Here is a 15098-nt window from a genome sequence, read left to right as displayed (position 1 = left end):
GAACCAGAGATTACAGTGTTCAAGCGAACAAATTTCAGCTTTATAATATTAGTTTAGTAATGACACTTGAGTCTGCACACTTACACACATCGATTAGCATTTTATTGCAATTAAGCCGGTATAATGTCAGTTTAACACTAATTGACCTTTATGAGTATGGTTATAATTCCCATACAAACGTCCCGATTATTAATAATTAAACTCTAATGAAAGCTATTTAATATAAAAAAAAATATCTTCCCCATGTACTCTACATTGTAACAAAGAAAGTAGAGGTAACCCAGTGTTAAGACGCTTCAATTTCCCGCTTTTCGCACTAATTTCTTGATAAGCGGCGGAACTCAACGCCGTTTTGATATCAGAGCAAAGTAGAATGAAAGAAGAAGAATGAAAATTATTAATTTCTTGCGAGGAAATCCAACCTAGAACTATCGTGTTTACAGTTTGATGCTCTGCCATTGCGCCACAAACGATCTTAGCTATTTAAAATCGTTTAATTATATTTTTTATCTGTAACTTTTTATTTGTTTTTTAATTTTATAAAACATTTTTAATTAGAATTGTAATTATGTTTATTGTTTTACTTGTTTTTCAATTTATATAATGTTTTAGATTAGAACTATAAAGAAGTAGGTGCATTTGATAATAATCTATAACGTGGTTGGTAACTATTAGATTGCGGTTAATGTGTAATTTATATCGATATAAGAGGCTATCGTGGCGCAGCGTTCGACTATGAACGCGACGGTACTGGGTTAGATTCTCATAACACGCTATGAAATGTCATAAAAAAAGAGAAAGAGAGCGGATAGCGGAAAACGAAGTATCTTTTCGCCCTATTTTTGAGTTGTTGCATGTTGAGCGACTGTATTGCTGAGTTTTGTCCTACTGGAGCGTGTTACGAAAATAGTTCGTTCCCCACAATGGAAATCGAACCCACACTCCAGGCATACACTGTCCCGCTACAATATAACGCCTATATCTTTTAAAAAAAACAAAAAATCGACACAAAGCTTTTCGATGATAAAGTTAAGGTCTTCGCTGAAGTATTGAAAAATTCAACGGCAAAAACCCATTTGCCGTAACTAACGGTACCACGGTCCACGGAGAGCTAAAAAGTTATTGCTTTTTCGTGATTTTGTAGTCAATAATAGTTTAGTATTTATAAAGTCAATTTTTGTTAGGCTTCACGGTGTATAGCTATAGCAGGGTAGGCACAGGGAACCTAGTGTTAAACACTATTCCCAACACACTGATCAATATTCGGGACAATGCGTGTTCATTAGCGGAAATCAAAGCCGTGATTTTGTCTTCTTACCAGAGCGAAGAAATGAACTTAGTTAAAATCGAACCTACTACCGCTGTCCCACGTCGGCATTGATGATGACAATATCGAATATGGAAATTGGTAAGGGTGGCGGTATGAAGGAAACTGAGTGTCCTCACTTGTCCACCTACCCAGCTATATGCGAGTAGTAGAAGTAAATGATACATTTCTATTTAGACACTGATTTCTTTTTAATTTTTCAAATTATTGCTGACACTGAAACGCAAATGTCAGTGCGTTCATACTACAATCTAAATCGAACCTGCTACCCTTTGACCTATTCATTTATCCGCTAATTACTTTTTATCTTGACCTTTCCGCTTAATTGTAGCCTTTCTGCCTGTAATACTATTCAATTTAATTAAGGCTAGTTATGCAACAGTTTGGTAACACGCGGTGGCTAATTTTAATATTATTTACTGCTTCCACATTGCCCAATATATCGTTTATTGCGACCTTTAGATAGTATCAGGTTTGTTGTCCATAAAAGATAAATGTATAGAGCAGCAAATGGAAAGGATTTTTTTGTTTTTTTTTAATTATAATAACTTAACTTACTTCACGCTGTATCCCTAGCGGGGTAGTCTGAGAGAACGGAGCGGTAAACGCTACGGTCTCTATACCTCTTTCGTCTCGTCCACAGTAATCAACTTACATACACTCCGAGGATCCTCACGCTTTCCTCTAGTATCTTCGATATTGTGTTTTCGAAGGTCAACCGAGGTCTCCCCCCACCTCTCTTACCGCTGACTTTTCCATTATAGACCTGCCATCTTTCATCACCCATTCGTTCGACGTGACCAAACCAGCTGAGCATGTTCTTCTTCATTCTCACCGTGATATCCTCGCTAGTACCTGCCATTCTATGTATCTTTTCATTGCGGATTCGATCAGCTGATTTGACTCCGCATATCCTTCAAAGAGATCTTGACGGCACTCATCTTTCTTTCATTCTTCTTCTGCAATACCACGTTTCGTCCACGTGCCATATAACAGCGTCGGTACCAACACTACATTTTGTACGGCCAAATGTGCAGCTGAGCTGACGTTCCCCTTGCCTATCTTGATATGTGCGGGATACAGCGTAAATGCAATAAAAAAATAAATTGAAAAGTATTTTTCTACTTTTTCTAAGATATGTTAAATAAATAATATGTTTAATAATAGTTAACAATTTTTATATTTCTCCCCTATTACATTGCATCGACATTCATATTATTACCTAATCCTCGTGTCAAGTAAATGCCACGAGCTCCGCGAACCAGTTTGCAAAAAAAAAAAAACTAATATAATACATACTTGTATGTAAATGTCTGTATTGAAACTTGATTTGAGTGTTTGGATGAAGTGGTTTGTTTTTTTTTTATTTGTAATGATTGTATTGTTTCTTTTCCTTTTATAATATTCTTTTAGTTTAGTGGGAGTGAATAGTGATTGTGTCGAGTCGTAGCAGTGCAGTGGTACAAGCGTGTGACTGTAAACGCGGCGGTCTTGGGTTCGATTCGCACTCGGGGGAGTGAAAGATATAATATAAAAGGCAAAGTCTAGTAATTTGTCGGAAAGTGAGGAACGGATTGTCTTAAAGGATAACGGAGTGTCTTACGGTTAGATACATTTATTTTCTCAAAAGATTTACATTTAAATCACTTACAGAGAAAATTATAAAAGAAACTTCTTAATGCGAGGTTACTTTCCCATGATTTTTCTCATTTTCTGCTCAAATATCCAATGCCCAGTTTGTCAAATTCAAAACACTGTATTGTGAAAGGCGAAACTCAACCCTGTGCTCTATTTACCAATTTACGATCAAAGTTATAATTTAGACAAGTTCTTCAAACCACTTGTTGCTATTTTCTTACTTTATATTACACTAGTGGACCCGGACGCGGCTACGCCTGCTTGAACTATAAGAATATTTATTAAATATTATATAATATATTTATTTTTATAAGGATTAATATAAAAATAATAAAGTTCATTTTGGGTGACGTGTTTTATAACAACAAAGAAACTTTGCAAACCGGTGCTTAGCAACGACGGTTGTTATTAACATGGCAGAATAAATTGCATGTCAAATTAGAAAGTATTTTAATTTATTAGTACATATGTGTAATGTAATATTATATGGCCTATAGCACTTTTGAAGAATGTAGTTTTCATACAAAACAAAAACATAGTAGACCAGTAGATCCAGAGATCTTAGCGTTCAAACAAACAAACAAACAAACAAACTCTTCCGCTTTATTATATTAGTATAGATGTTAATAAGGATTGACATATATTGTATTTATTATTCAAATGTATGTAAATAGAAATGTCAACAGCGGCTAAGAATTCGTTGACTTCTATGATAATGCCAACAATACGGAAAATAAAAGTAAAATCTAGATAGATAAATAGATAGATAGGTAATATTTGACGTAATATCTAGATCTCCCTAGATTTTGTATTTATTTTCCATATTGACGTTGGTGATAGATTACCATCGACAGAGTCAACATAGAAGTTTTTTTTGCCCACACTAAGAATTCTGCTATATAGACAGATGGAACAGCCGAATTCTGGAGGCATTGCGTATCGAGTGACGAAATTCAATGGAAATGAAAATATAAAATATATAACTTCGTCGAGTGGGGGAATCGAACCCGCAATCTGTTGCGTTTACAGTCGCACGTAAACCCGTGTCCCTGCTCCTCACCTTGCCTCAATTATTATGTTCTTTAAGTTTAATTCTGAAAGAACTGCATAAATTGTAATAATAACGCATTATCAATCTTTTCAGTTTATTTATTTTTCTTATTAAAACTTGATTGTTTTCCGAATTTTTATATGTTTTATTAATAGCTTTATGCTGTCATAAGTACAACTTACAAGTATATTATTTTAAACGGAAAGCGTTGGCTATTAACTCATAATATTTGACTCAGTTCAGTTAAATCAATAACATTTAAAAATGTACGTTGTCACTTTTAATGCCTTTAAAGAATTTATACACAGTTGTAATTTTAAAAGTAGCGGCCCCAGGCGAGGACCTTGAAGTACACCGCGTTAATAAATCCATATTTAGTTTAAGTACTGTGACATATTTTTAAATATCTTATCAAGTGAATGTCATTAAATGTAATTCTATTTATTTATTTTAATGACCGTTGCTACTTTTATTAGAAAATTAATGATTTTATGTTATCGTTATAGTCAATAGTTACAGTTTTATTTCTTCTTTATTTTATATTTGCATTAAGTTGAATAGAATAAACTAATACTATTAGAAATATATATAGATTATGCGAGGCGTTAACCGAGCCAAACAACCTAATATGATGTCTCGAAAATGGGCAAATAATGGAGGGTCTTCAACTAGGCTCAGAGGGAGCCTACCCTGCTTTGCAGGAATAAAGGTAAAGGTGCTAAAATAAAAGTACTAAGTTACATTTATATTTCTTTTTATAATGACATTTAAATTTCTCAGTGTTATTAACTATCTGTGGTAAGCTATAAAGTGTTTTTCTTAACAGAAGGTCGTCTATATGCATATTGCATGATTGTATTCCGAGATAAAAGGGTTTTGTTCTCCTTTCAACTGGACTTTCTGCTCTATATAATTTATATGTCTATCAATATATATGTAGATTAGCGTTCGTGTTTTGTCTGTTTATGTAATGGTCTTTGGTATTACTTTGCTTTGGAAATAAGTCGATGGACAATGCATGGTAATATGCATCTCGTTGAAAGCGAAATGCTGTATGCCGCCCCCGTGTAGCAGGGCAGAAGAAACATTATGTTTAGATAAAACATTTTGTTTCCCATTTTCCGCCCAATTTTCGAGAGATTGCGTTTTAAGCGGCGAAAATTAACGCCCAGTTTTGTCGTTCATAAAATAATTATTCCCCAGAAATAATTGCTCCACTTCACTCCGCTCTTCATTTTCTTCTTAAACAAAGACATTATACAATAACATTAAATATTTATTGGTGAAAATTCCTGTTAGTAAACTCGAACTTATTACTGTTGTTTACAGTTTACAGTGGTAAGTGGGTCATGATTGAGTATCGATTATGTCTGCAAATTCGTTTTTATTTTTTCGTATTTTAGAAATTGCTACCTATTTCAATATTATATATAATTTCTTATAATTAAGCATTTTTGATATTAAATTACAATTTATAATATTCATAAATTATGAAATAAAACATGTAGTGCGAGCCAGATTCACGCACTAAGCATTAATGCTTAGTGCGTGAATCTGTATGGTACTTAAACCATTATTTATTAAAATGGTAAAAAACACGTTCGTTGTATGGGAGACAACTTAAATATTTTTTTATGTTGTTTTTAGTACCAGTTGCTATAGCGGCATAATCTGTGACAATTTCTACTGTTGTAACTATCACGGTTCATCAGATACAGTCTGGCGACAGATGGACGGACAGCGAAGTCTTAGTAAAAGGCTTCCTTTTTGGGTACGGAACTCTAAAAACAAATTAGTTAAGAATATTTAAACGTACAAGTCAACCTACAAGGAAGTCGCCATTGTTGACTTCTGGCAGCGGAAAGTGAAATTATGTCGATTAGTTATAAAAACAAATACATTAGAACAATATTGCTCATTATATTCAAATTGTTGGTTTTATATTAAAAAATATTAATATTGAAAATGTCATTTGTTGTGACTACGGCGTAGGGTACGAATTTAATGTTATTGATTTGTGGGACAAGCGCGGCGTTGGGTTCCGCCAATCATCAGTTATTAACCAATATTGTTCTTGTATAATGTTTTATTTTCAATTTTATACATCGTTAACGTTATGTACTTCTTTAGGAAGATTTTCGGAACTGATATTTTACTATACAAAGGAGGTATATTTCCACCTCAATTATTTTATTATTTAAGTATAACTCACACACTTAGAATTACAATAATATTATAAAAAAATATACAATAAAATTATTGTGTAAATGAAGCCTGAATGAAGAATGAATTGAATCGGTGAAAAATATAGGACGGAGTGTCTTAACACTATTTCTTTCACTTTCTGTTATGTGCAAGATACAGCGTATAGCTATGCTATATGTCTAAATAGTAAACATATGAAACTATTGTATGTTTCATACATTATTACGGTAGCCACGTTTGGTCATCACACGCATGACTGACACGAGTACAATAGATATTTATATTAGCTTTGTTCATTCATTCATACTGTATTGTGTTTATATACTCTGTGTTGAGTACTTGAGGTATTGTAAGCGTATGTAGATAAATATGCTATATTTTTTAAATTTATTTCAAGAAAACAAAAATAAAACGTGTTACGAACCATCGTTCGTGGGGTAGGTACTGACTGTGAACGCAATGGCTCGATTCCGACTCACGAGAATGAACTAGAGTTCCGCAACTCAACATGCAATGGAAGGAAGGAAGGAAGGAGGAAAGCAGAGAACTGACTGTCTTAACGTAAAATTTCCTCTGGCTACACTATTTTGTGGGAGAAAGCGTGAAGCTGACCGACAATATACAGCCGAAAATACTCGGCGTATTTTGGCATTCATCTTTCTTGGAGAGTGTAGGGGAACACTGAGTGGCGATTTCTTGACATTTTTATAGTAACGGGATGAAACATAGTTTTTATGTTTTATACTTCACATAGACGATGTGGTCACTATTGTATATTAAGAAAAAGATTCTATATCCCATTAATATGTAAGGATAATTACAGGCAACAGTGTAGTGTAATATATAATGTGAACACACTGACTGGCCAACTAACACGGCCTTGGTGTAATCGCGAATGCGGTGTTTTCAACGGCAGATAACGTTGTTTAGAAATTATATGATTATGCAATACGTAAGTTTGATTGCGTGTAGTCTCACGAGGGATGTAATTCTTTTTAGTTTCACGCTATATCCCGCACATAACAGGGTAGGCAGACGGCTACCTGGGAAGCTAGTGACAGCTAGGACTAAGCCCTTCACCGAATTCTGGAGGCATTAGGCGTTGAGTAGAGGAAATCAACGCCGCTCTTTTGGTTTGGTTTTGGTACTAAAGCGAAGAAATGAAAATATTAATAAATAGTAATTAATTTCTAGATGGGGAAAGTAGAGTCGTAACACTATCCTCTTTCCCTACTTGTCCACTGCTGATGCTAATAAAAATATACCTACCTATATTTATTATAAGATTAGTACTTAATATTTAGTCTAACACAAGAAAGGTATTTTTATATTCACAATCATAAATTATATGTCAATGTAAGAAAGTTATAATTACCTTAAAATTTCGTACTCAAGAATTATTAAATTGAATTAAAAACGGTTTCTTCTATTATATTGCTGGAAGCCAGTTCTTGTTCGATCAAAAGTTTTATATTAATACGGCAAAGTGGAGTAGGTTGAGTAGGAAGGCAGACCTTGGCAATAGCCGGGATTAATGCCAGGAGGAAGACGGCCGATTAGAAGCCAAATTGTATGGAATAATCGCATTAGCACTCGTGCAAAGTCACGGTCAATCGATAGTTTATATATATATATATATAAATAAATGACTAAATGGCAATAGATAAAGGACCTCAGTGCCTGTCCGTTTCACCCCCATCTATGTTCAGCGTTTCTCAGTGGTGCAGCAGATATTTGAGAATTTGTGATTTTTTAAGAAAAAATCGGATTCTTGAAGGAAACTGCCAAATACGACGATTAATACGATTTTTTTCTCTCAATGTAACTCAATAGTAGGCCCTTTGTATCAAATAATAGTTTAAAACTGTCAGTTTATAAATATTGGTAATAACATCAAAACAAACATTGTTTTTAAATAAGCTAAACTATATCAATAATTTTCAAGGGCTATAGCGAAAAAAAATTATTTCCAGAAATAATTTTAAAAACTTTTGGTATATAGTTTCATAAGACAAGATGTTAAAAATTGTACTCGAATCATGAAACAGTAAAAAAATACTCTTATTACGAGAATTGACTACATTTAAATTGATTTTTTTAATGATATTTACATAATTGTTTGTGTTTTTCACTAGTTCATGTTATGCAATGTTTATAGAATAGGTACAAGTATTTTGATATTGTAAAGCTATCCCAGCACAGGCTGTGAACCGGCTCATGCATCTGGTGATTACTATTCACTCTTACATGCTGTAGAAGGAATATTTCACAAATATTTTTTGTACCGTTTATTATAAGAATTACAAATACAACCAAATTTACTTGGGGAACAGAAGTGTCTTAATGGAAAAGGAGTGTCTTAACACTAGGTTCCCAGGTTCCCTCTGCCTACCTTGCTATGTGCGAGTTACATGGCATCACAGCGTGAATCTAAAATGTATATATTTTCTGTTGTTGCTCCAAGTTGCTCTACAGTCTTTTGACGTGTACGTTACGTAAGCATTCAAGGACGCTATAAAAAACGTTATGTTTATTATATTTGTATTATTTACAGTGTTTAATGTATTTACATAAAAATGAGCACAGTAGACAGTTAGTTTGTTTGCCAGTTCGATTCCCATATGAGGTAATGTTTTTAGAAAACTAAAGTCGAAAGTCTCTCTTCTCTTATCTTTCTTCGTAATCATTACAAAATTTATATGATTTAAACTAAAGTTACTGATAGTATTATTTTCTGTGTAATGGTAACATAAATTACTTTAATAGTTATTGTTAGTTAAAGAGAATTAAGTAACAAATCACTCTGCTCTCTAAAGTATAAGACCTGCTTTCGTCAAGTTGCCCTATGCCTTGACTCTTGAGTGCGTTGAGTGCCGCATAATGTCTCGATAATTTGGCGGGGGGAAAATTAAGTGGGGAACGGATCATCCTTAAACTAGGTTCCCTCTGACTATCCTGCTATAAGCGGGATACAACGTGGAGCAGCTTTAATGAATTCATCGAGGTAATGGTGCTGATAGGTTGTTCTTTTTACTATTTCTAATCCTTTTAAATATCATACATTTTATGGATAAGGCCTTATATAAAACCACGTGTCTCCAAATCTTTGTAGGTTATGTTACGGTCGCGCCTGTCACGTCACGTGGTGGCCATAAAAACTGTACTATCCCCTACTACGCGTTCTGTTATCTCGATTGTATTCTATTTTTATTTTTGTATCACATGTATGAAATTTTGTTGAATTAACTGTAAATGGACAATTTTTTAAATGCATTTTCAATATATGTATATTTTTAGTTGAATAATTAAAAAATCGGAAATTGAAATCGTTATATTTACTTTTGTACTAAATAATTACTGTCGATATTGCATTTTCGTTTGAAACCAACTGACGTGGATTTTGATAAAACGCTCGTATGATGTTTATGGCACAGGGAATTTTTTGTGTTAAAACATTCCTTTCAACACGCACTGCCCGATTTTTGAGGCGTTGCGTGTTGAGTGCTAGAACTCAACGTTGCGCGAGGAAATGTAACTATTCCCTCGAGTTGACTAACGCGTTTAGAGTCAGTCTCTGTGACGCTACGCAACGACGGCCTAATAAAGTCATATTAAAATAACGTCACTCGTACATACAACTTGTGTTATTATTTTTGTGATAAATGCTTAAAAATATATAATTCCATTTTATACACCTAGTAAAAGTAAATAAATCACATGATTAAATGTATACGGGACCTTGTCTAAATTAAATTGAAACCCGTTTATATCGATTTAATTTATCAGCATATTGTTACCATGTTGGAAATATTGTATAGTTATTAACAATTATAAATAGCTCAGATAATATGCACATTAAAAATCGATAATTTTTCTCATTATAATAACGGACCTTGATATTTCTTAATGGTATACGACTGATTTATTAGGTGATTTACTATATTTTATAAGCAAAAGGACTGATATATATTATGAAGAAAAACTTTACATACATCGACGTAGGGGAATTTGATATTTTAAAGAAATGTGCAATAAATAGAGATAACTTGGAGTAACCTCTGCTAGATAAATAAACTAACCTTTCTTGCAATTGAGTGTTAAGGCAAATACGTTCACGTGACCGATAACAGTTAAGTACTGTGCTTGTGCACTGTATGTATGACATAGGATGTTTCCTTTTTATACGTTAGATGTATACAAACTTTTATTAATCAATATTTGTTACTAGAATCGGTGTTTATTAACTTAGTTGTTGGTAGATATAGCGATTTTTTTAAAATATTATAATATGATGTGTTTATAACATTGCTGTAATTTATGTGCTATTACGAATTGTAAAAAAATACGAAGTTATTCCCGTATTTTTAAATTTAAAATCACTATTACCGAACACAGATTTTTAATATCATTTACAACACCGCTACACGTACCTCCGTTATACACAATGTTCCATACGTACATATTTATCTATGGATATCTGGTATATGTACCGGAGCGAAAAAATTAAAGTAATTCAGTCTTCGAGTGAAAATCGAACCCACAGATTGTGCCACTGCGCCGCAACTGCCTCTTCATATATGTCCATTACTCACTAAATCCCGTCCCAATAATATATATATTTAACATCACGCTATATCTCGCACATAGCGGGATAGGCAGAGTGGAACCTAGTGTTAAGACACTCCGTCCCCATTAAGATGCTTCCATTCGGTTAGCTAAGTTAAACTCAACGCCATATAATAATTAATAATTAAAAATAAAAAATAATACACACGCGACACAGTTGTTTGAATGTGAGAGGTGGCAGATAATATCGACATTCATTCGAGTGACCTTGGTAGCGCTAGAGCGGGTACGACAGCGCAACGTGGTCGCCACGCCGCGCCCGCCGCCTTTTAGGTTATGTTACTTGAAATGGCCGACACTGGTTCCTTTTTCATAAATAAATAAGTAGATTCAAATTGTACAATGTCTGTTGGGTGGTTTTCTGGTGGGGTTTATTCGGCGTTGAGTTACGTCTATCAAGATTAACACGCGGTGTCGGGAATTCTAGTCGAAATCGGACAATGGAGTGTTGATGTTGTACACTAGATTCTTCCTGCTTTATCCTGTTATGGGGGAAAATGCGTGAAGCTAAATCTGTTTAGTGTTTTTGTTCGTTTAGAGTGTACAGGTAGGGACGGAATAGTAGAGATTTTTATCAATTCGAAGAAACCTGTCTGGATATGGATTTTTTTTTACAATTTTTTTTATATATAGATTTTAGGTAGTCTAGTGATAAATTATATCTATGCTGATTCTTGTTAATTGTTAAGGATATTCTAAATAGACTAACTATGATTCCAATAAAAATAAAACTCTTTGTGTTATTTTTATTGGAATCATAATTCCTGTGAATAGATGGTAAAATAGCGCTATTTAGCAAAAAAAAAAAAACATTATATTAAATATATTGATTATTATAATATTATGTGTCGTAATCCTGAATATTTTTATGTACTGGACTAAGGAAACGCCAATGTTTCGGGTCATATTTGAACCTACGTTCGTCGTGTTCAGTCAATTGGACAGTGACGTCAATAGGTACTATATTTCTTATCACGCAATGTGAGAGCGAACTGTTTGCCATGCGGGATAGAGCGTGAAAGCTGAAAAAAACCTAGGCTGAATTCCATTGAGAAGGTGTAGGTTACATGTCAGTGTTGTGACATGTAGTTTCATGACAAAAACAGTATTTTTTTGATATTTTAATATATTATGCCAGTTTTTACATATATTTTGTTATGGATGGCGTTCAATTTGCTTTCTCATAAAATATGCATATCGTACGTTTAAATTGATTACAATATAAGAAAAGTATTTTTTTCTTGTATTCGATATGGTAAATAATCTTATTTGTATACCTGCACACAATAGTGGATAAAATTATAGTTAGCCCGGTTACTGTGAATCTGTGAGTGAGAGATTTGAAATTTTTAAATTATTTTTTAATTTATATTTATTATAGTACTAATTATAATTTTACAGACAATATCTGTAAAATAAAAATTTCATCCAATTCATCAAAACAGTTATTTTATGGCAATTTTGTCGAACATAATACTTTAACCTGATATTACTTTATAGAACAAACATTAAATCATACGGTAAACTTAACAGAATACAATAGAGAAAACTGTGTTTAAATCGGTCAAGCCGTTTCTGAGATAATCATTCACAAACGTACAGATGAACAGACATAAATGTCCCAATAATATATTTTCTCATATATTTGTTCCACGTTCGGACGGCGATCAGTTACATTTCTAATATATGGATAGTATTAATGTATGTAATATAAAACGGCCTTGGTGCGAAATTTGGTCACGTGTAGCGTTATCTGCGCACAACAACTATGCGCTGCAACGATCGCCTCAATAATATGTCATTTTCTATGATTACAACTGCTGCGACCGCTGGATTACTTTAATTAAATACTGTGCCTTTGATATCTATTAAATTATTACATTAATGACGGTGCCATTTTTGTGTGTTACGCATATAGCACGGTAGGCAGATATAACCTAGTGTTGAGACACTCCGTTTCTCGTGCACCGAATGCCTATTACAAGATATTGCATGTTGAGTGGGAAGGTACCAGAGAGGGGAAAATATTTCGTTCCTTCGAGTGGTGGTGGAAAATTGTAGGATTTTTTCAATATTTGGTTAGTAAGTCGGCTATGTCAGGATTTTTATTTGTCCTGTGAACATTAAGGTATGATATTACTATCTTGCTCTATTCCTTAATAAACATTATGTTATTGATCTAGTAACTTGACCTGACTATCCCCGTACTTTAGAAGGAAAATTGATATTAGGACAACCCGACAGACATTCAAACAAAAATATTGAAATATATAGATATTAAGAATATTTAAAAAAAATCCTTAATTGGATTTTGAAATTGTTTATTTGTTTAATTGTTTATTAACTCGGCGTTTAACTCACGTAATAAGAATAAAAATGTTAAACATTAATTCTTATATTAAGGCTTAAAGTTATTCAAATTGGACCTACAAGAACAGGTACGAATCGAAATGTAATACCTGCCCCGTCGTGTTCACCAAACGACTTCCTAGTTTACCCAAATGCCACTCATTTACATCTTAATGTCGTCCATTTATATGTCAAGCGTGTATTTTGTATTAATAATTATTGATATTTTTTTTTTGTTTTTTATATAATTATATATTTTATTAGTATGCGCCAGGAGCACAAGAGTGCAATTATTGTGGGTTCGGTTCCCACTTGGAGGAATTACATATATCATATATGTATGTGTGTGTGTGTGTGTTAAGTTCCACCACTCAACACGCAATGCCTCGTGAACACTAAAAGAGGAGAGTGGATGTGGAGCGTCTTGACATTGGGTTCAAAGGTTGCCTGTGGCTCCCCTACATTGTGCGGGTACAGCGTAAAGCTGAAAATAATATCTTTTTAAATACTAAGTTCTACTTACATTGATAAAATTAACGTGATGTAACATAAACTATAACGTTCCTCGGCAAATGGATAGTCCATTACAATCCAGTCCAAAAATATCTTTTTCTATTCGATCCACTAGTTTCGGAGATAAGCGCGTTTACCCAACTAAATCTTCAGTTTAATTATTAAGTAGAGATATAGAAATCGCGTAGAGTTTAACCTGCGAACCAATAATCTAATTTTTCTCAGCACAAATCATACCACAGTGCTCAGTGATTTTTCTATTTTAAATAAAAAGTGGACCAAAATGTCGCAATAATAAGTAATTAGTGTTGCCAATCGTGATTATGACGGCCGGTGTTGCTACAAGGCGAAAGGCGAGGGCCAGAAAGAGTTGGGCCAGAGTCGGTCATGATGGACAGGTAATTATGGATAGAGAAGAAGAAAAGAGGAGAAATTTGTTACTATGTATTTTATTTAGGCATCCGTAGAACATAACTTCCGGACTATATTCATAGTATAGACAGGGATATGTGTTTGTTATATTTTTTTTGTAATATTAGTTGGTTGGTTGGTATATTAATGTTATGTGATGAATTATTATGAAATATATTTGTTTATACATTTTTGATATTAATTTTAACTCGTGTTATCTTGAATATAACAAGAATTAAGCTGTACATTTAAGTATATTAATTTAATCTGAATTTCAAAGGTCTATAACATTTAAGACAAATTGGCTGGTCGTTCACGACGATCACGTATTTTATTTGAGTAAACTAGGAAAAACAATTATCATTCCCTCTGTCTGGAATTCGTAGACACAATCACAGTTTACATCGCCGCTAAGAGCCACAACACAAGTTTTTTTTTTTTTTCAAAAAACTAAAACGTCTAACAATTGTTTCTCTTTCGTCCAACAGGCCTCAGACTTCACAGATATAGGTGATGACTGGCCGACCCTCGGCGCGGCGGTGGCTGGCGCCAGGTGTCACTCCACACCACCCCCGCAGGAGGATTCGGCTCATCATAACGGGAACGCTGTAAGTTCATTTGTATGGCAATTTGAGGGAACAGGCAAGGAGGCCAGGGGTACTAGTGTCAAGACGCTCCGTTCTGCGCTATTGACTTGCAATTTTTTGAGAAATTTATTTTGTATCAAGTTTTTGAGGCCGCCGTGGCGTAGTGGTAAAAGCGCGTAACTGTGAAAGCGACGATTGTGGGTTCGATTGCCAAGGTAACGAAGCAAAGCGCGGCGTTGATATCCGCCATTCTGAACACTAGGTTCTCTTTGCCTGCTATAGGCGGGATACATCGTAAAGCTGAAGAAGAAAAATATGAAGTTTTTGAATGATTGTTACTTAACAATGAAATGTATGCAGAGATTGAGGCGGTCCTTCTATTACACAACGT

General features: G+C 33.9%; 1 protein-coding gene across 15 annotated transcripts in view; it reads left to right on the top strand.

Annotated features, from left to right (window-relative positions):
* LOC146538611 (la-related protein 1-like) overlaps positions 1 to 15098 on the top strand; it is a 63238-nt gene that overhangs the window by 25764 nt on the left and 22376 nt on the right. For 10 of the 15 annotated variants that reach the window (XM_085187461.1, XM_085187464.1, XM_085187460.1 and 7 more), the window contains exon 4: positions 14609 to 14728. In XM_085187461.1, coding sequence (XP_085043587.1) covers positions 14609 to 14728 — 120 coding nt within the window. Of the gene's footprint in view, positions 1 to 13824; positions 14108 to 14608; positions 14729 to 15098 lie in introns of all 15 variants that reach the window. The other 5 variants (XM_085187472.1, XM_085187471.1, XM_085187468.1 and 2 more) reach the window with 3 other exon arrangements.

This window comes from Heliconius melpomene, chromosome 6 (assembly GCF_056956725.1).
Source record: "Heliconius melpomene rosina isolate 202511_hmr_F chromosome 6, ASM5695672v1, whole genome shotgun sequence".
Lineage (NCBI taxonomy): Eukaryota > Metazoa > Arthropoda > Insecta > Lepidoptera > Nymphalidae > Heliconius > Heliconius melpomene.
The sequence above is the reverse complement of the archived record's forward strand: the minus strand, read 5'-3'. Positions and strand labels throughout refer to the sequence as shown.